A 22,516-nucleotide genomic window follows, 5' to 3' on the forward strand; every position below is an offset into this window, starting at 1 on the left:
ATTGCAGACTTCTCACTGTCACGAAAAATATTTTAGCCTCCACTTTAAAGATTAACTAAACGTATTTATCAAGTGTATCGGCTTCAAATCGATTGCGGCCCTTCCATACTGACTAAACTCTCAATGAAAGTGAATAAATCTCTGGATTCTGTAGCTTTGCAAGAATTTCAGGCAAGGGAGAAACTTGGTATTTCCTTGCAATTCTGTCTCTTATCGTTGGCCCTGGTTGCAACATGCTTTAGCATCTTTCCTGGTAAATCAGGAAGGTACCAAGCTATCACTTAAAACCCATTTAAGTTGTTCTGAAGCGTCCAAGGATAATTTCAGGAAGATTACCGACTTTTAGCGGACGAAGTTCCCTTTTTTGGAGAGATATGTTACTGGAAGAAATTGGCCACATCAGCTGCGCAAAATTTTCAAGAAACGTTACTGAATTGTTTTTACTGTGCAGTACGTCACTCTTAAATAAAATAATAAATAAATAAATAAATAAAAAATCCGCGTATAGAAATAATTAGATACATCCTTCATAGCATTTCAGTACTGAAAGCCCGGGCCTGATTTCAGTAATATGCAATGTGTTTAAATATATCACGAATAAGATTTACTTCTATTATCTTAATCTTGATACAATAATGAAAAGTAAACACTTGAAAATTATCTCTTATTCAGTAACTCCAATCAAATTCGATCACATTTTCGTGGATGTAGGGTAGTAATTCTTTTCTAATGGGTGAACTTTAGGAGTTCTCACTGTGCAAAGCAATAATGATGTTGTTTTTACTTGCTGCACTTTTATTTGGGAGCAACAAAGCACTTTCAGGTAAATTATTAAATATTCTAAAATACTCAAGCGTGGACAATGCGTAAGAATTGAGAACTGCTGTAAAAATTATTTTCTGTAATTTAAAAAATATTGTGAGTGTAGTGAAAAAACAAACTTTTTTAAGGGTTAATTTTGTTTGTTTGGTTGTACAAATTTTTTTGTAAAAGATAAATTAGTAATTGGAGTGCATCTCGTTACATTTCAGTTTAAAAACAAATAAATAAGGAACTCTGATTAGTCACTAGTTCTAATCGTGAGTGGCAATTCTAAACGCGAAGGAATTTCAAGTAAAAGGGGGGGGGGGAGTCCGTCAGGTACGTTAAAGGTGTATAAGTACACCACGTACTTAGTTCTTAATGCTGAGTTATTACAATTATCTATTTTTATTGTTTTTTAAAATGAAATTTGACTGACTGAGAAATATCTTCTCCAAGTCAGTGAAAACCGGTCAAATTGAGTTATTTTTAGGTTTAAATTTGAATGAACTGAATGTTTTGCAAAATTGGCAGATTAAGCTGTTGTTAAAAAGTTATTTTTAGGTTAAAATTTGAATGAACTGAATGTTTCGCAAAATAGGCAGATTAGGCTGTTGTTAAAAAGTGCTTCTTTAATGCGATTAAGCATCAGCAAATAATCCAATAATCGGCACTGCATGCATTTCATGAAACACTAATATGTTACATGTAACTGTTACGTTATTGCAAAGTAACTGACTGCATGCAAAAGTATTTGGTATTACCCATTAATTTTAAGAAATATTTAATAATACGCGTAGTTTATTTATTAAAATCATAATTACTTCTTTGGCTTACCTAAAGGCTTATCACAAGGATAAATGAAGAAAACACATTTCAATAGGTTGTAAATTAAAGGTATTAATAAAAAAATTTTGAAAAAAAAAAAATAGAACCGACTTCAAAATTGCTCTAAAAAGTGAAAAATAATTTTATTCTTTAAACACCATCGATAATACTTTTAAACATAATTTTTGAAGTTGGCGCAAAAACGATCGATAAAATCATTCACAGCCATAACTCAACTACAAGTATAAATTTTACCAGGTCCAGTTTCTTCACTACCACATGCATTACGCATTGATGACAGCATATTTTAGAAACGATATAAATGTTTCGTTCCTAACTTTGGATGATTTTTTGATAAAAATATGAACGAAGCATGGTTACAATGGATTTTACTTTTTGTTTTTGCGCCAACTTCAAAAATTATGTTTAAAAGTATTATCGATGGTGTTTAAAGAATAAAATTATTTTTCACTTTTTAGAGCAATTTTGAAGTCGGTTCTATTTTTTTTTTTCAAAATTTTTTTATTTCATTCTTTTTTGTGTAAATGTAGATATTTCAGTAAAAGTAAGAAGTTACCTAGTAAGAAATAAGACTCTATATCACTGTATTGCTTTAGAAAAGCTTTTATTCAAAATTATCATTACAATTACTATTAATGTTACAGTCATATGGCACCAAACTTTTATAACAATGAGTTTCATACTGTCGCGTAGATGAAGATAGCGAAGACAATGTGAAAGCCAAATGAAGCGAATACTCGTTAGTCTCAACTCGAGATCTTTATTCAGAACCACGAATGAACGTTACATATAACTTGAAAAAGTGCTGGAACTTTCCAGACTTGAAAAGATACAGAAATTAATAGAACATTCGAGAAAATACGGGAAACAGTAGAAACGAAATTTTAGTAAAATTCACTTTGTCTTAGTCGGGAGTTGAACCCGGGTTGCTCGTGTGGGAGACGAGAATTCTACCACTGAGCCACCATTATCCACGGATGAAAAGTGCGAACTTCGCTAGTATCATTTCAATCATTTAATAGGGAAATTTACTGTTTTTTGCCCATAACTTTTTTTTAAAGAACAAATATGGTCAAACAAAGTAATGGGACCTAAGTTGAGCATCCTCTATCCATTAAAAAAATAATCATCAAAATCGGTTCACTAGGTGAGACGCTATGAGTGGACAAACAAAAAAAAACATACATACGGTATGAACTGATAACCGCCTCCTTTTTGAAGTCGGTTAAAAACTATGCCCAAAATACACTCATTTCGCAAATTAAGGTCACAAACATGTTGAGGTCTTCTGATCTCGGTTCTATTGAACATGTTTAAGATGGTCTAGGAAGAGCCTTTTCATCGCATAACCCCCTCCTAATACCCTTCAAGGGTTCAAAGCTGCACTTTCGAAGAATGGGCTTTGTTGCCCCAAACATTTATGAACGTCCACCTGAACAGTCTGAAAGCTCGTTGTGAAGCTTGTACAGCACTCCATATTAGACAGGCTTTCCCTGAGATAAATGCTTTTTCTCTGATTTATAATTTAACACTTCTTTATACCCATGTTTCAAAATTCCCAATTAAAATCTTTTTCATGTTGTTATGTTTACATGTTCTTTCTCCCATTGTAATATAGTACCTCTGTGCCAAATTTCGTGGCAACATAGTACACAGTTTTCAGTATCGCAAATTTTATGTTTGTGACCTTAATTTTGGACATGAGTGTTGTTGAATATCATGCTAAATTCTGTTATTTAATAGTAGCAGTATCTGTACGGCGATGCCCGTGCTAAGAATTAAAAAGAATTCCGTTGAATAAAGAAAAAAATTCCACGCCCCGTCTCCCCCCTCCCCCTCACCCAGCCCCTCTGATGTGAAATGATCATTTTTCTTTCATTAAAATGCGTGCACACCTTTTCAATAAACCTACTAAAGTTTCTTTGGAATTTAAAACTATTCGCCAAAATCTTAAGTTAGATTTATAGTAGCATAAAACTCAAAATAATCCTTCAACTGTATAGTTCATCGCTTAACGCGCCAAGGAACTGCGCTACCGTAACCCTGAACTTTAGCGAGTGTAGCTGGTTTTTTCTGCAATTTAAAATGTTTCTTAAATAAACAAAAGTGACATTAAATAGTATTTTTGAAATGTAAAATAATTCCGCAATTCTATTGTTTCTAGCCAAACTCCCCAAGTGACCACGCCACCGTAATCCAGCTTTTAGCGAGCGAAGCGAACTCCGATTGATTAGCTATCCTACCTGTCAAACGAAAATATAAAAAAAAAATCCCTTGGGATATTCGAAAATATTCGTCAGGAAAAAAAAAAAAAAGAAAAAGTCAAAGAAAATTCAATTTCATGCTGTTAAAAGAGCCTGCCAAGATTTGAAATTGCATGGTATTTCCTTACTTATTTCTTAATTTTTTTGCATTGCGTTTTAAGAGTGACTAAGAATAAATAAATATTAGTCTCTTAGTGATGGTTTTCCTAAATCAGCTGTTCCCAACCTTTTTCCCTTACGAACTCCTTCCGAACGAAATCCAAGAGAAGCTGGCGAACCCCTAGTCAATTAAGTAATAAGTAACAAGAAAAAAGCCCCACACATAATCAAGTTTGGAAGATTTTTTTAAACAATATTGCTTAATTGTTCATAACGAGAACAAAAAAGATAATCTATATATATATATAAATGGATGTATGTTTGTGGGTATGTGTGTATGTTCCTTATACAAATCCACAGTTTTTGTCGGATTTCTTCCAAATTTGGCACAAAGGTAAATTGTTGCTCAGGAATTCATATAGGCGGGTTTTTGGAATTTTAAAAACACCCAAAGAGGTCTAATTTCAAATTTTGAGTCATAAAATTGCTCTTTTCAGCACGAACTAATTTTTGTATAGTTATAAATTAAGTCTAAATGAAAAGCCCGTAAAAAACTGCCCTAGATGAAGTTTCTTCAAAGATTGACTTTAATCATTAAATTTGTGAACCTTGGTTCAAAGCAAATGAAAATGGCTAACAACATATAACCACCAGGAGATATTTTAAATGCAATCAATACAAAAAGTATTCTCAACAATGGCTGTTAATGTCGAATAGCGACAAACGTATAGCATGTTTGGCAAGAAAGCCGAACGAAAAGGAAATGCAGTCTTTCAGTAGTTCTTAAAATGCACCCTACTAAAACACAGGGATGCATTGAAATCACCATCGGTGTTTCTTCTTCAATTTGCTTGCGCATTTCGCTAATTAGTTTTCAAGTAATAATACCGTAACAGTAAACGAAATTTTGATCTGTATTTTCTATACATAAACAGTACAGAAAACAACAAAATGAGATAGGTATTATCGAAGTACAATCTTCAACAGTTATAATACTTAATTTATATTGAAACGACATCACTGTATCGGAAATATAATTTAGTATGTATTATCCTTAAGCAAATCAATATGTATATGTTATTTATACTATTCCATGATTTACCTAATTCAGTTGACCTAAGTTTCACAGAAATCGCTCCAGGTTATCAGAGACCAGGGGTAAAAATACTAATTATGGCTAATGAATTGCAAAATAATCATTTTTGTGCATAGTAGCGCAGATTTAATTTATCTTTCAAGGGCGAGGGGGATAGTCATGGGGTTCATTACATGTACATAAACTATCATACTAGGATTGCAAATGTGTGGTAGAGTAAAAGACTGTGCACCTTTAGACTCGAAACCACACGAAAATTTAATGCGGCGGAATTCATAGTTTTAGAAGGGTAAAAGTTTAAAGTTTTAAAAATGTAAAGAAATATTAATCTACATTTAAACTTTTAAAATGCATAAAATGTCTCCATTTTTTACGTAAACAAATTTCTTAATCGTTTAAAATTTTATATTACTTTAACGCTCGAAGCAATAGTACACCTGAAGCATCTTCGCTGACTAGCAATAATTTTAAACCAGTTAGCGGATATGAGGCAACTTTTGACACGAAGAGATTGCTACTGAAATGGGCATGATGAAATATTACGCCACATTATAAAATTTTTTCGTTTTAGACTTCATCGTGAAATTAGTTGAGCAAAGCTACATTTCCAGTTGTAAGACTCTCAGTTCGATAACTTTTATTGTAAACAATCGAAAAATATAACTGTGTGTAACTACCACTAAGTAATTCAACCGTCATTGAAACGAGCTGATGTGTGCATCACATGACTTCCTTTTACACCAATTTAATGCTATTTCCCTATTATTGCAATTTTAATGGGATTCTCTCTCTTACTCTTTAAATATCACTAGCAATGGCCACATTGAAAGCAGATTTAAAAAAAAAAAAATCGCCAAATTTTTCGCCAAGTTGGCGACAAAACTTGGCAACCAAAAGACTGGCGATATATCGCCAAGTGACCGCCAAATTATAACACCACTTGAGTTTGCATCGAAATTAACAATGATTTCCCCCCAAAAAGGTGCAAAAGACCCCTTTAGAAACACCCGAATGCAACCAAAATAGGAGGTGCACAACTAGACCCCACTACGAGTCTATGTACCAAATTTCAACTTTCTAGGACATACCATTTTTGAGTTATGCGAGATACATACGCACATACGCACATACGCACATACGCACATACATACAGACGTCACGAGAAAAGTCGTTGTAATTACCTCGGTGATGGTCAAAATGGATATTTCGCGTGTCTATACATTCTTAGGCACTTTTCCGCATGTGGTCGAATAGAAAAAAAAACTCAACATTCATTTGGGGGTGAGCAAAATGGAAATTAAGGGCGATTTTTGAGTGAAAATTTTTTCGCGAATACAATACTTCCTTTTTTGTAAAAGGAAGTAAAAATGCTGTAAGATAAAAATGGATACGTATCAGTGTTATAGAAGCAACTCTGTCCACAGTGGAGGAATAAAGTGAAACAATTTGTATCTCACGTATTTGTATCACGTAAGTTCTGTATCACGATCAATAAGTCGGAAGGGTAGGCGATTAAGTACTTTAAATGCATGTGAAATTTACCTATTTCCCGTGTAGATAATTTTATGTTGCATGCTTAAGGTTGGGTTCATTCAAAAATGTATTTCATTTTGCTGCTGGAAGGGGGACTAAGAATTGTATTTAGGAGCAAGATTTGAATTAAATTTAAGAATTAGAAAATTTTGAATAATTTAACTTTTTAGTACTTGGATTACGTTTCTAAACGTGGAAATACATTTCCTTCGTTTTGAAGCTGCTGATATGGGGAACAGAATGTGCAACAATCTTTTGTAAAACATAAACAAAAGAATTGTCTATTACACAGTTGTAAGTAGAAACAAGACGGGTTTTTTTCTTTCTTTTAATTCCTTGGCCTGCAAATAATTTAAAAAAAAAAAAAAAACGACGCGGATAGTGACCAAAATGTGCACGCCTATTTCTTTTTCTATAAGGCAGTTCAATTGACGGGTTTTCTATAGTTCGTTCCATAAGTTCGCGTCCACGTACTCCATTTTCAATGCTTTATGTATCTTAAAATAATTACTGTAACTGTTTCTATAACAACTATTATTCAGTGGAACCATTCCTACCCCTAATGACGACTGTGCCTCTTCAAATTAAAATTTCGATATTCTCAAAGGAATACTTCAGAGCAGCAAACTTAAATAAGTGATCTTACTACCTGCATCAGTTTGAGTTATCATGTACAACATTTGCGGCAAGTGTGAGGTTTTAAAAATTTGAAATAAAATTTTAATCTAGACAAATTTTGAATCGTTGCATGACACCAATATTATCTAACTGTCATTTTTACCTACGAAAATAGTAATTTGACATAAATATAGGATATAAAATGTAGTTGACGTACGTCTTTTTATGCAATTTACACTTATCTAATATTACTCCATGGCATGCTACTAAATCGCCACGGAAAGGGCAAACAGACACATTTTGTGAAGTTATTTATACTAAGTGAACGTTTCCTACGGAATGTGCTTACATTCCTGAACACTTACAAAAAATTATAAAATGAGTCTACCTAACACGTGAAACCTTGAAAGTAAAAACACCGCCAATTATCCGTAAAACGAAATGTTTACGGCTATTAATAACAATGACCGAATTCCTTATTTTCTGTACAGTGGACTATCTGTTTAGCTTTTGGGCCATTGAGGATGATTTTCATATCTGAAAATATTGTAACGGTTGCGTATTTTGCATATATTTGTAACTGATAAAAACCATTGAATTTATTAACGACTCTTTCTAGGAAAACACTCCAAGATTTTTTTTTTTCCAGAATAAAATGTGAAGAGTACTGTAGCATGCTTTAATGTCTTGAGGTATACAAAACCGTCAAAGGCAGCACAACGGTTTTCGTATTCGAAGCACACGCAAAAGGTTGTCCCACAAGATATGCAAAACAATCATTTGTCTCTGCATTAAGACATTGGCTGATTCAACCGCAGACAACGCGCCAGTGGACACGGCAGAACCAAAGAATATCGTTGACAGAACCCCGATAACATGTCTCATTGCTTTTTTGTTTTTACCGGATGCTATTTTTCCTGCAAATGCTCAACTTTCTGTTTTGAAAATTTGAGCCTAGAGTGGTGTGAATGCAGCTTTTTACTGTCATTTAGATAGAATTCATCCATTTAATTATCTAAATGATATGCTGCATTGAGAAGCACCCGAGCAACGCCGGGTAATAAGCTAGTGCAAAATAATAGAAGCACAAATATTTCCACTTCCTAAAATAATAGCTAGGAAATAACTTCGAAACTTTTCCAACGAAAACAAACCCAGTGATTGTTCTTTGTTGATATTCAGTCAACTTTTTTGAAACTCTTAATGGGATAGTTATGGGGGGGAAAAAAGCTCTAAGTTTGTCTCAAATATCTACCAGTTTTACATAAGTTCAGCATTTTAGCTTCTGCATTTATCCTTTCTCATTTATTATATAAAAAATTCAAAAAGTTTTTTTTTTCTTTTCTGACACAAGAAATGTCAAAAGCAAATGTCTATGAGTAAATCTAGTATAATCAATAGGAAGACGGGCTATTACAACTTGTTCTCTTCTAGTGACCTTTGAGGACTTAAAAAATCTTTTGGCGAGGGCTGGATGGACTAAGAAAAAAACGAATAATACAAAACGCTCAGCAAGCACGCAATAATTCCGCCTTTACAATATTATTTTCGCGAACCCATTTTATACCAGTTGCGAACCCCCAGGGGTTTTCGAACCACCGGTTGGGAACCAATGTCCTAAATCAACAGATTGTTTTTATCTAACTTTATGTTAACTAGATGAATATTTCTTTTCTAGAAAATTCGGAAAGTGACCCTGGTGCTGTTACTCCAGAAATTATAAAAGTGGAGGCAGATGATGTAAAAAACAACAGCATTTTCTTCAAAATTCACACCATCGGAAAAGTTGATATGATATTTGTGAAGTACCGCGACGTTCGGTCCTTTTTCGAAGTGAAGCTTCATTGGAAATTTGGTGAGCGAAAATAAAGCAAATATTAGTAGGGGAACATGGGGCAAAGTGAAATGGTGAACTATTTACTCTGCTTTTAGCTCCACCTATCTGGTGGAGCTCTGGTGGAGGATAATGGTACTACATAGTTAAAATAATACCTATCTGGTATTATTTTAACTATGTAGTACCAAAGATAATAGAACTAGTGAAGATTGGACACTCGACGACCGGTTTTTACGCATGGCAAGGAAAACAAGCGTAAGTAGAATGAAAACTGGTGCTTGAAAAAAACTGACATTCAGAGCTATAGCCGCCAAGTTGAACTGGAGATTCTTGGAATTGGCGTAAAGGTTACAACACTAAGAATTCTTAGAAAAAGTGGGGAGAAAGGACGGGGATACTAACCACCGGTTTCAGTTCCCGCGACAATGATAACAAAACCTAATTGATTCCAGATGTTATCTACGGAATCTTGAAACTCAATTTACATCCTCTTCCCATTCTTTTGAAAATCTATTTAACGGGACGCTGATTAAGCGGCGATGTGTTCTTCATAATGCCATAGAAAGTCTAAAGTACAAATACGTTTGGAGTGGGCTGTCAAAAACTAAAACTAAACAAAATAATTTTTCTACACGCCCCTTTAATTCCAACGCTTTTTCTTATTAATGCTTTAAGTTTTTGCGAACAAACAAAAAAAAAAAAAAAAAAAAAAAAAAAGAAAAGAAAAAAAATGATGTTGTGAACTACTAAGAATGTTTTAATTTTAAGTTCAAATTTTTTCTTCTTGATCAAATCAAACTGTGCCAAAAAAAAAGATGCAGTAATAGATCAAATATCAAAATATATTTTAAACAAAAATCTTTACTCACGTGTATTGGCAACGATATGGTTGATGGCAAGCATAGAGCGCAATTTTAATTCGCTTCTTGATTATCACAACGTGGAAACGTTGTGAAAGATGCGGCAAACTGCATCATTTGTGACGCCATTAAAACCACGCCTTGTTTGAAAAATCGGACATTTAAAAAAAATAATTAAAAAATAAGTGTTGGGAAAATGAAAGTATTTTCTGGGTCCAAGTTATAGTTTTTGCTTATTCTATCGATTTCAGTGACTACAAGTACTACTTTTGACTGAAGGAAACCACCCCATTTGTTTGTGAAAATTAAATAACCACGTCAAACAGACTGAATTGCAGATTACTGCAGACTCGTGTTTCGGCGTTACAATGGACGGCTTTCTCAATGCAAAAGAAATGAGCTTTTGGTTGAAAAGACACCCGACAAAAGAAACCTAACCATTTCTCCGATGTTTTTTCAAACATAAGCTCATTTCTTTTGCATTGAAAAGGACATTCATTTGTAACGCCGAAACACGTATCTGCAGTAATCTGCAAAGTGTGCTATTTGGCGTTGTTATTTCTCATTTTACTTTTTGCACATAAGTATTTATTTGACTTTTAGTTCGTTTTTTTTAACCCAATTAATATACAAAGTAAAAGAAAAATTAATTGAAATAGAAGAGATCTAAAAATTCAAGAAAGTTACATTAAGATTTAAAATGAATCAGTTTTGTAGACATTTTTTTTTTTTTTAACGAGAAATAAATTTTTAGGTAAACACGCATTTGTCTGTGTGTCTTTTAACCCAATCTCCTCTGGATTAGGAATGTCTCAGGTCGAAACTGGTCTCGTTGGATATCGAACATCCAGAGAAAGCCATTCCGCTTTGGGCTTTCAACCAGGGCCGATCCTAGGGTGTCGGCCGCCCGAGTGCAAAGACCTAGTGTGCCGCCCCTCAAGAGTAATTTGCATATTTTGACTAATCTTTAACGTCTATATAAATCTTTCTTTAAATTTTTTCTAAGCCAAGTTCGAATTTAAAAAAAGGGGGGGGGGGACAGAAGAATGATCTTATAAAAAGGAAGAATTTTTTTTATAGTAAGAAACTCCTTAGGTACTATTTATATCTTTGAAGAAAGTAATAAATACCAAAATTTACTAGCCGTAAAAATGCATTTTATAGTCTTTCTTCGGTGACATCAGAGAAGGGTCGGAGGAAGGGGAAGCGTGGGGGGAGGTGTCAAGGGTTCAGGGAAAGAGGATTGCTCCAAGAAAATTATGGAAATTGGTGTATGAAAAATATTTTTAGTTAATCTTTAGTTGTGTTTGGTTTCAAAGACAAAAGAGTCAAGTATATTCAAGGTGCATGGAGATATTTTCGAAATTGACGTCAAATATCGCAATTTTAGGAACTTTTTCGAGACTTTAGGTAAAAGTAATGTTGCAGTTCTTTCCTAAAATTCTTTCAAAATTGAAATCAAATTGAAGCTATGTTTTAAGACCGTAGCTTAGAAAGGATCGGCGTTCTTCCCGAAAAGTCTCCGAAACTGAAATTTTAAACCCGCAATTTTGGGTTACCTTTGTTGACATTGCAAGAGGGAGGGAGATTCAATCGTCTCCCATCGAAAGATTTCGAAATATAAGTTTAAAACGTAAATTTAGGTCGTCTTTGGTGACGGTATAGGGGATCTGGCGGCTATCATCCGGTAATTTCTCGGCACTATTTTTTCAAAAACCCGTTTTTGGCTAGATTTGAAAAGAATAGGGGAAACATGAAAATATTCCGAACCAAATTATTTTTCGGAACTGAAATCCATTATAGGCTATTTTTGGGAAGGAAGGATTTTGAAGCTCTTAAGCGGATATTTCTAAAATCGCAATTTTATATTATCTTTGGTGACGTTAACAAAACTTGGAAGCTTCTACGGATCTTTCGGATATTTTTCAGTATTAATCTCTGAAAAATATAACTATAGACTTTTGTCCACCTCACCTCGACGATTGATGGATATGCCCCAGCGCCGTAAAAAGTTACATAAGCCTGGCAGTTCTCCTCCGGAATTCTTTAAAAATATAAGTCCCAAAATCGTACTTTAAGCATTGTTTGATAACAATGGGACTAACTAACAACGGTCAGGGGTTCAGTGTGCCTTCACGAACTGTGTTTTTGAACCTGAAGTCAATTTCAGGCTAGTTTAGGCAGGAAGCTGTGGCTCCACGAAACCGTCTAAAAACGAAATTTTCAGGTATAGTGATTGCGTTGGAGAAAAGGGGGATCCGGGGTCTTTCTCCAAAAGTTCTTGAAACTGATGTTTGAAAAACGCAATTTTAGTTTGTTTTTCAATACGTTAAGTGAGAGGGGGTGGTATTAAGGGCTTCTCTAAGACGCTAATTGAGACTGTCTTTGGTAGTAATATTTGCGAATGGATTTCGGGATCCTCCACTACAAAAATTTCGAAAAATGCCAAAGCAATTTTATATGACGTTTGATGATGGGAAGGGCTGTCGTCTGAAAACACGTTTTGGATTTTGGAGCCAACATTTTCAGGCTACGTTTGATTAAGTTAAGGTGGAAGAGGTGAATCAGAGACTTAATTGGGTCCTTAAGATCGATGGTTCAACCAGCGAAATTTTCCGAAAGTAAAGTCCTAGAAACGCAATTTTAAGCCTTCATTAGTTTCGTCAAGGAGGTCATGACATCCTTTAGGATCTTCGTTTTGGAGCTACATTTAAATTTGCTTCCCGGGGAAAGGGCCCTGTCCTCCTACCTGATCTGAAACCGGGCAGTTCATTCAAGATTTTAATCAGAAAAATTGTCGTAAAGGGGGAAAAGTACAACATTTTAGTTCGTCATTCATATATGTTACTCTCAAGGGAGTCGTAATTTTCCACTTTCTCTCCACGCATCCACGATTATTAAAACAGAGTTTGTTACATAGTTTGTTGCTTGAAATGCTTGCGAGAGTATCTAAACAGTATAGCTTTTTTTTTAATAAATAAAATATGTCTTCATTGTTCAGGTCTATAAAAGCTTGGGGGGTAAACATTAGTGACCGCCCTAGGTGCTCCTTTTAGACGGCAACATTTCATTCTTCAGAAGGAGGCCTTTCCCCTCCCCTGTATCCATGCCTAATTACCGGTTCTGTCACAAACTTTGCAACCAAATGAAGCATGTGTGTTAAGAGTAGATATTAATGGACAGTGAACCAACACAATGTTCCCTAACATTCAATTTTTCTTAAACTATGCTATGCTGTCGGGAAATCGACACATACTTTAACAGTTGAACATTTAAAAATCAGCATATTTAATCTACTTATTAAAAGTTATATTGTGAAAAATTCTTGAGGAATTTTGCTTGATTATAAGGACTATATGATGCGGCCTGCGCCCGCCCCTTGCATTGGCCGCCCTTGTGCGGCGCACACTCTGCACACCTGCTACGATCGGCCCTGCTTTCAACATCCAGTCTTGAGAATATCATGAACCCTGTATGTCCCGAGGACACCAAGGAGTAAGCATTAAAATTACCAATCGTTACGCGCCACAAGTGGCGAGCGGAGGTTGGCGAACAAAACGAGCAGGGAGTGGAGCTCCCTAGTACAAAATTAACAGGAGTGAGAATTTAAAAAATAATTGTAAATTCATTCAATCTAACGAATTTGTCGCCCACTTCACAGTGAAAATTGAAGGGAAATCTTGCGAGATAAAAAATTTTAAGTAATGTAGTCGATGACTGAGAAGTTTTTTAAACCTTATCAACTTCTGCAAAATAGTGCAGCGAAGAGGAGAGCAAGCGGGGGGATCATCCCGGGCGCCAAAATATGAGACGGCTCCATAAATTATGGGTTTCCTGATATAATAATGGTATACCTGTGTATAATAATATAGTTTACATTTGAGAAATTTGTGAAAGTAATCTTTGTAAACAGTGGCGTAAATAGGGATTGGCCGGAGTAACTCTCTCCAGGGGCGCAACAGCGAACGGGATGGACATTTCAAAACGTTATTCCCAAAAAAATTTTGATTTTTTAAAACTATTTCATAGCCTTTTTTTTAGAAAAAATAGTAAAAATAGAACTAAGGGAGTGTGGGGGTTAGTTTGAGACCCTGCTCATTGGATTTCTTGTTTCTACTAATGGTTTTTATCGCGGCCGTAATTTGAATTCAAGACCTCAAAATTCAAATGAATGCCAGGAAGAGTGTTTCGAATTTCTATACTTTGTTACAAAAGATGGCTTGCTTTGGCATTTTTCGCACTTTACGACTTCAATTTGAAAAATTTCCTTCGCTTAGAATTACGATTTCGTGAAATTTGAAAGGAAAACACACGCACACGTATGTACATGAATTGCGTAAATGTTAATTAATTTGTTGATAAATCTAATTTGGAAAAACATATTTTTAAGTTTAAAATTTCAGTTAACATTTTGAAAAATTTCATGTCACGCAACCCCGTAATTGTGGATGAAACCTACTTTTTTTTTTTTTCTTTTTAATCACAAGACTTTCAAAACTATTTTCATAATTCTATACTTACGCTTGCTAACATTAACTCCATACCGAACTGCCTTGCATTCAAATTTCAAAGGCTTGAGTTCATCTTCAGGGTGTAAATCAGTATTTCAAAGTGCAGTAGCCGTTTGCGTGAAATCTTCCCGCGTTTGTCCACAGCTTTGCTTATCTGCCTCATTGTCACCAATTTTTCTTTGTTATCTCCTATTATTGTCCTTTCTCCTTCGCAGCCGAAGACAGCGCAGAAGCAGGGGCAGAAGAGTTTTTCCTACCCTGGGCTTCACACAAAAGAATCTATAAACTCTTATCGTCGACCACACTAATTTACTTCCTTCACAAAAAAACTTCTTAGGTGTTCTCATCCCATAAGAACATTGTCAAGTTAAGAGCCTGTGTCGAATTGAAATCCCATGTGGTGGAATAGCAGAGGAACTTCCAAACTACTGAATCCGATATTAAAAAAATAGCAACACATCAGTCACAAAAAATCATCTTGGAAAAATGTGCTGCAAAGTAGTATTTTTGACTGAAGGAAACCACCCCATTTAAAACATTGTTTTCCTGCTACTCTTGGAAACCAGCTGGAAGGATAAAACACGTGATAGAACACGATTCCTTAATAGTAAGTACAAGAAGCTTATGAATAGAGTCGTGTAATGTGCATTAAAAAAATCATTAACAGCAAATACTCTTCAAAATACCTAAAATATTAGCGAAAAATTAAAAAATATGCATTAATAATACTTTAGTTTCGTCGATAATTTTATCTGAACTGAATACAAAATACTTAGCCATTCTATTTTTAAATTATTTGTTATTCACGCGATCCAGGGCCGGATTTGGAAGTGTGGAGGCCCCGGGACAACGAAGGAGTGGACCCCCCCCCCTTTCTGATATATCCATAATAATATTATCTTGTGCAATCATTCTTTGTAGAAATACCAAAAAAAAAAAAGGATATTTTGTAAAAATTTTATTGTGGGGGCCCCTTTGCTGTGGAGGCCCCGGGGCAGTTGCCCCGCCTTCCCTCTTCTAAATCCGGCCCTGACGCGATCAATATTCGGTATTAAACAGGGGGATACGAGGGGAGAGTCATGGGGATCATAACCCTTTTCTAACCGTCGGCAGATTATAAGCCCACGTTGTGTTCAAACACTTTTTCCTTAACTTAAATACATTATATTTTCATCTTTTTCTTTCTGCTAGTTTGACATCTTGAACTTAATTGTAATGTAATACAAGATTTGTTGACATGAAAAAAATAAAAATTATAATGTGAATAGAGAAATTATAAAATTTATAAGTTAAAAAATTGTGACAAAAATGAAAATACATCTCTGCATTCGCTTCACAAAGTAAATAAATACAAAGTCAATGAATTAAATAAAAATAAATAGGCAGTAAAAAAGGAAAATAAAAATAAATAAAACAGCAAAAAAAGAAATGAGAAAGATCTTTGCATCTTCGTAAACAGTCTGTTATTGATACAACACACTTCTGTGTTCCTTTTGCTTATTTATTTGCTTTCATTTTTTCTTAATGACCCTCTCTGAGGCTTAAATGCCCACCCTTCGCCAGAGGGAGGGGAGAAGAACTGATTCAAACACGGCACACGGCGCACGACGCACAGTGGCTGAACTTGGCGATTAATCGCTGCACACAGTATAAAACATTTTTTCCTCCAAAATTCAATCGCCAACACGCCTGTGAAGTTTTTTTTATGTGCTCAACGACTTTCATTGAAGTGGGAGAAAACGCGAAAGCATTGATCTCTACGGGAGTGTCCAGTCTTATGCGAAGCTATATGGTCTTTGGTAGTACCATTATGTAGTCTATTTCAGTCAGGGCAAAAATACCGCCGAAGGTTAAAGCATTTGATAAATACAAGCAACTAAAAAAAATTATACTATAATTGTAATATTTTGTTGAATGTCAAAAATTATTTTTTTAATATAAAAGGAAAAAGTTCTTGTTATTAACATTTAAAATATTAATTGAGACCTCCTAACATTCATTGCAATAGTAATTTAGTTTATATTAAGCTTAACTCTATTTTAAATAAATTGTACAGTTGGTCAAGTACATGCGGGGCAAAGTGGATGGGGCAAAGTGAAATAGTTTGCTAAATTTACTCACTCAATTAATACATATCACTTACGTTTTCATTTATTAATTCATTTACATTCATTCATTTTATAATTCATTTATTTATTCATTCATTCATTCACTTACTTTGTTATTCATTTATTCTTTTAATTTATCATCAATTTTTCTTCATATATTAATTGATTCATTCAATTATTCTTTTATTAAATCATTATCTTTTCATTTATTCATTCGACCTTTGATTTACTGATTCTTTTGATCAAAAATATGTTTTATAATTGAATAAAAAATATTTCATAACAAAAATATTTTATTTTTCACTTTGCCCCATAAAAAAAGTGAGAAATGTCCACTTTTATTTATTTATTTATTTATTTATTTATTTATTTTTGGATACTCAAATTTACTGCCAAAAATAAAAACACTGTTTCAACGCAAGTTTTAGAATAAAATACAATGTTCTTTCTTTTTGTACTGTAATTTTCGAAACAAATTTCAAATTTGTTCACTTAGCAAAAATTCGGTCATCTTAACCAATTCACTTTGCCCTACATTCACCTACTGCTCTATTTAAAAATATAAAGCATAAAAAAGAAAATGGTCAAAGAATGAAAATAATTTATTGAAATGTAATGAAATGTTAACAAGCTGTTGACTAGATAGGAACTGCCACTCAAAATAGCACAGGAAAAACACAATCAGCTTTGAAAAAGCAATGTAAACAATAACTTCCCAAACTCGTGGTAAAAAAGGTGTTTAATTTCAAGCATTTACCATTAGGATGTGAGACCACCTCTACTAGTGGTGAAGACTCATGTACAGAAATTTTTAGAGCAAAGAGAAAAGTAAAGGAGCCCTAAAGTAATTTCTCGTTCAACGAAAAAATAGCAGCTGTTCAAATGTGCCTGTGTCTGTCATACTAGCCACATGTACACTACAACACCGAAAATATTGGGACACTTTCAAAAATTCCAATTTTTGCGAATTTCTCCAGAAATAAGAGACCAATTATTCTGTAATATTTGTGACTGATAAAAGCTATTTCAGCCATTATTTCCCAATAAAAATGAAATCACTCATGCCCTTCAGGGATTAACAACAAATTGAGAAAACAAAAAAAGAAAAAAAAGTAATGATGATCATCCTTATCAAAACTAGGTGGGAATATGCTATAAATTTCAGAAATACGTTTACTTTCTCTGCGGGATTTTTTTTTATATATATTTTCGTGAGAAACGTAATACTAAAATTGGAAATTATATTATTGAAAATGTGATAAAATATGAACGCTTAAAGCAGTTATATTTGCACTGCACGTGCGCAGAGCATAGCAATTTATAACGTTCATAATTTAAAACCCACATAGATCTCCAAACTCATAATCAAAATAAAGGTCAAAAAGTATCAATTCTAAAAAGATATCGGCGATCTATTGAACCGAATTTCAATGATTCCTGGATAGGCGACGAATCGTGAAAGGTTATTCGGATATTTGCAACTTTTCTGCAATCGTTTAATGTGATCCACAATAAAAACAGATTATTTGCGAACGATCCTTCTTGATTCGTCACCTATTCAATAATTGTTGAAATTAGGGTCATTAGATCGCTGATAATTTTCTAAGTTTTTAAGATATTGATCTGGAAATTCATAATGAGTTAGGGGATCCACTTGGGATTTAAATTATAAAAATTATAGGTTTCTATTTTACGTGCATACGCAGTGAAAAATTCATAGCTTTAAACGTTCATATTTTGTCAAGTTTTCAATCATTTAGCTTCAAATTTTAGTATTGCAATTCTCTTGTATGCTGTCAACTTTCTGAACGTTTCTTAAGGTTCGATGGAAAACTCTGCGTGTTGTGAGCCAAAAGCCTGCGAACGAAATTACTCTTTTTTTTTTAAATAAATATAATGTTTTTTATGTGACAAAAGATACAGAACAATTACTATCTTATTGCTCGAGAAATCCGAAAAAATGTGAATTTTTGAAAGTGTCCCAATACTTACGGTGATATAATGCAATTTGAATCATAATATATATGTGAGTCACTGAACTTTGTATTTTATCTATTCACTTTTCCAGAAGGCTCAGGTCCATATGAAGTGAAGAATTTAATGGCCAGCAGTGAATATGACTTCCGGTTTGCATTAAACGTACCTGGTCACTGGTCAAGACCTTACATATTTACAACTCTTCCTGAAAAACCGGTGTTTATAGTCGGTGGTTTAAGCGATGGTTCTCTAAAAGTTGAATGGTCTCTGAGAACAGACGACAACAGCCGAAAAACTATCGACAAACACGAATTATCTTATTACTCAGTAAGATTTGTTTTTATTTTCAAATGCTAGAGAAAAATAACTTATGTAACATCAAAATATCAGTTTCTGACAGATTTACATATGACTCAAAAGATAAATTATGCAACTAAATGCAAATGCGAAAGTGATGACCAACAAGAAACTATGATACCAGTTTGGCTGGTCACTTCACTTAATCAGTCCCTAGTTCAGCTCAATAGCCCTCCTAAAGCTATCTAACTCCTTGCTCGTTTCATTTTCTTCCGCTGAGAAATGTCTGCAACAATACTGAAGCAGGGGCACCGACTCCGGGGGAGCTGCGGTGCTCGAGCACCCCTCAACACTTTTGTGGGGGTGTTTGGCTTCTCCACCGCCTATAAGTAGAAGAAAAGAGTGGACACAATAATAACTCAATCCTTTCCTAAACAAGGATGACCTCCAGACTAGAGATCTGCAGCGACAGAAAATTACTTTTTTTTTGCCTGAACTTTTTTTTTCTTCCCGTTGTAATTGTACTAAAGCCGAAAATCTTCGCCTTTCATAAAACTTAACCCTCGCTTATTCATTCGTCAAATAAGTTTTTTTACTCATTTATAAGCTATATTTTCCTTTTCCGTATTTTTTCTGCACCATGTGAAAACGTTCGGAAGTCACTTCACTTAATATTTATTTATTTAAAAAAAAAAAAAAACCGATAAAAAGATTTCAGAAAACAATCCAGGACAGGAATTCCCAAGAAATGTTTCTTATCACACACTACATAAATTCTTTGTGAGTTACATTTCGTAATTTTACACTTGTTCGGAACTTTCACTGCCTCCCCCCCCCCCCATACACACTTTTTTCTTTCTTTCTTTCTTTCTTTCTTTATTTTTTTGGATTTAGTGATTGAGCCTTATTGAATTTTAAAACTGGACGTCACTGTGAGTGAAATATAATTATTTTTACCCAATTGCCTGAGTTTTGAAAAAAAATGTGCATGCCCGTCAATTTCACCTCTTACTTTGCCGGGTAACAAAATACCTTCCTGCCGAATTTGGAGTTACCTAGAGTTTTTATTTGAAAAATCAGACACACATACATAATCATTGCTTAGTTTGCATACATTAAGATATACCATTAAGCAGGGAAAATATTTTAAGTTAATGTGTGTGGTGTTTAAAGTACTTAAGTCATTTCCATTCGCTTATAATTTAACAAGTATAACTCAAAGGCATCCCATAGGGAGAAACACGGGATTTCAGTGAATTGACCACGAAAAACAAATTTGTATTCGGAAACTTGGGGACTGTATTGCTTTTTTTTTTTTTTTTTTAATGATGCCTAATGTTTCTTCACATTAGACGCAGCCATGCACTTTTGTATTCTTTTTTTTACCACTCTGTAAAAATCGGAGCTTCAGTCAGTAAATTAAGAATTCCCTCCCTCCCAATATTTTAATTTTGGGTGCCCTTAGTATAACAACTATAGTCTAACACCCCACTAAGGTTTAACCTAACCTCGTCAAGTTTCCAAAAACTGTTACCATAGATGAAGAATAAAAGTTGTAAATAAAACACGAAAGTAAGAATTTCTACCTCTTTCGCGTGAACTAATCAGGATTGCAAAGGGTGAAAGCTGCCTAAAAATGAGTAATTTATCCTCATCGAATTTTCGAAAATTGTTATCATGAATGAAGAGTGAAATATGGAAATAAAACGCTTAAATAAGGTTGCCTACCTTTTTTGGATCCCTAATCAGGGTTGTCAGGGGCTAAAAGGTGCCCAAAGATTAGATCATTTACCCCTCACCGAGTTTCTGGAAACTGTTATCGTGAATGTAGAGTAAAAGCTGTTAAAACGCTAAAGCATGGTTGTCTGCCTTTTTCCAATCCCTAAGCAGGGTTGCCAGAGGCTAAAAAGTGCCCCAAAATGAGTAATTTACCCTCATAGAGTTTCTAAAAATTGTTATCTTTACTAATAATAAAGCTGAAAGTCTCTCTGTCCGGAAGATGTCTGTAGGATGTCTGTGACGCGCATAGCGCCTAAACCGTTCGGCCGATTTTCATGAAATTTGGCACAAAGTTAGTATGTAGCATGGGGGTGTGCACCTCGAAGCGATTTTTCGAAAATTCGATGTGGTTCTTTTTCTATCCCAATTTTAAGAAAAAAAATATAAGATGGACGAGTAAATTACGAAATTATCATAACGTGGAACCGTAACATTGGCAAAAGCCAATTGGCCAGATACGAAATTATCATAACGTGGAACCATAAGATTGGTACAAGCCAACTGGCGAGAAAATTCACCATACATTATTTGTAAATATACAGGCGAACCAAAAGACCTTTTGATTTTTCTATTACGGGCAAAGCCGTGCGGGTATCACTAGTCATAAATAAAGAGTGAAAGTTGTAAACGAAACGCTTTTGCCTTCCTATCACGTGTAAGCTAATAAGGGTTGCCACTGGCTAAAAAGTGCCCAAAAATGAGTAATTTACCCTCATCGAGTTTCCAAAAATTGTTTTCATAAATGAAGAGTAAGAGCTGTAAATAGAGCACTAAATCAAGGTTGTCTACCGGAAAAGGTACCAAAAATGGGTAGACAACCCTGCTTTGCCCGATTTGCTGTTATTTTACAAATTATTTTTATTGAAACGATGTTTACTTTTATGACTTGTGTGTCGGCTTAATTGGTTTTCTCCTTTTCAGGTTATTAATCAAGGGCATACCTGGCAAAAGAAAGACTGTGCAATAGTGGTCGAAATTCCTAGTTGCAGCGAATCTAGATTCACCATTACATCATTGGAAAAAGGATCATATTATGAAATACGTTTACGAGCACATACCGCATCAGGCTATGGAGAGCCTTACTATCTCAAAGTACATCCTTGAATCACACCCATCAGAAGTCATTCATGAAAATGCAAGGGGAAAAACTCAGCAGATGCTTGCGTTTCTGATATATGCTATTCATGTGAACTACATTTGAGAAACACTGTAAATAAATATCCTGAACAAACTAAAATTTAGCTTTTTCGTCATAGTCGTTTTTTTCCTTGGTAGCGGAAACGCTTACATAATATTTCCATAAAAATGACTTTATAGCACAGGGATGATAAACATAAATTACTTTCTTAAACAGTAGTGATAGGAATAGGTGTTCGTTGTAACACGTCAGATACTGTATGCCCTCGGTTGGTATCGAATTGGCCAACCTCCCGTTAAAGGCGAGTCTATGTGAATGAGGGCGAAACGTAAAAACTTGATGCGCGTGCTATGGTAATTTCAATGTTACTCTGCTAAATTTAGAGGCTAATCTTCAAAAGCTAGCATCTCTGAAAACTAATAGATGCGTTCATTTCCGCCTGTAAACCGGATGTTAGTCTTCCCATATCATCGGTGGTCGGACTTGACCTTGTCAGCAATTCATATAATCTCTAAAAAGGACTCAAAAGAACAGTCTGAACATAATTAGAAAGTTTATGAAGTCATAGCTTTTAAAAGAAATTATCAGCAGCTTTGCCCACCTACTAATTGTTGTGTTTCTCAGTTATAGCATTGGACTTGTCATCATCTAAACTGAGCAGTGCGACGAGTTTTTGCAGTTTTTCATTTTAAAATACCCCAAGCTAAACAATGAGAGTATCAGAAAGCGTTCGGTAGTTTTCCATTTGT

General features: G+C 34.5%; 2 protein-coding genes across 2 annotated transcripts in view; both read left to right on the forward strand.

Annotated features, from left to right (window-relative positions):
- The window catches only part of LOC129226321 (uncharacterized), a gene marked incomplete in the record, with an annotated part of 56,993 nt that overhangs the window by 6,250 nt on the left and 28,227 nt on the right, over positions 1-22,516 (forward strand).
- On the forward strand, positions 699-21,848 carry LOC129226322 (fasciclin-2-like). The gene is made up of 4 exons (XM_054860924.1): positions 699-823; positions 8,939-9,115; positions 18,645-18,880; positions 21,551-21,848. Exons 1-4 carry the CDS (start codon positions 769-771, stop codon positions 21,731-21,733), a joined length of 651 nt encoding a protein of 216 aa, XP_054716899.1. The 5' UTR covers positions 699-768; the 3' UTR covers positions 21,734-21,848.

Source organism: Uloborus diversus, chromosome 7 (genome assembly GCF_026930045.1).
Source record: "Uloborus diversus isolate 005 chromosome 7, Udiv.v.3.1, whole genome shotgun sequence".
In the NCBI taxonomy this organism is placed as follows: Eukaryota; Metazoa; Arthropoda; class Arachnida; order Araneae; family Uloboridae; genus Uloborus; species Uloborus diversus.

Coding starts and splice junctions, on each gene's coding strand:
- LOC129226322 (XM_054860924.1), top strand. CDS start 769: ATGATGTTGTTTTTACTTGCTGCACTTTTATTTGGGAGCAACAAAGCA. Junction 9,116..18,644: donor GAAGCTTCATTGGAAATTTG/GTGAGCGAAAAT, acceptor TCACTTTTCCAG/AAGGCTCAGGTCCATATGAA. Junction 18,881..21,550: donor ACGAATTATCTTATTACTCA/GTAAGATTTGTT, acceptor TCTCCTTTTCAG/GTTATTAATCAAGGGCATAC.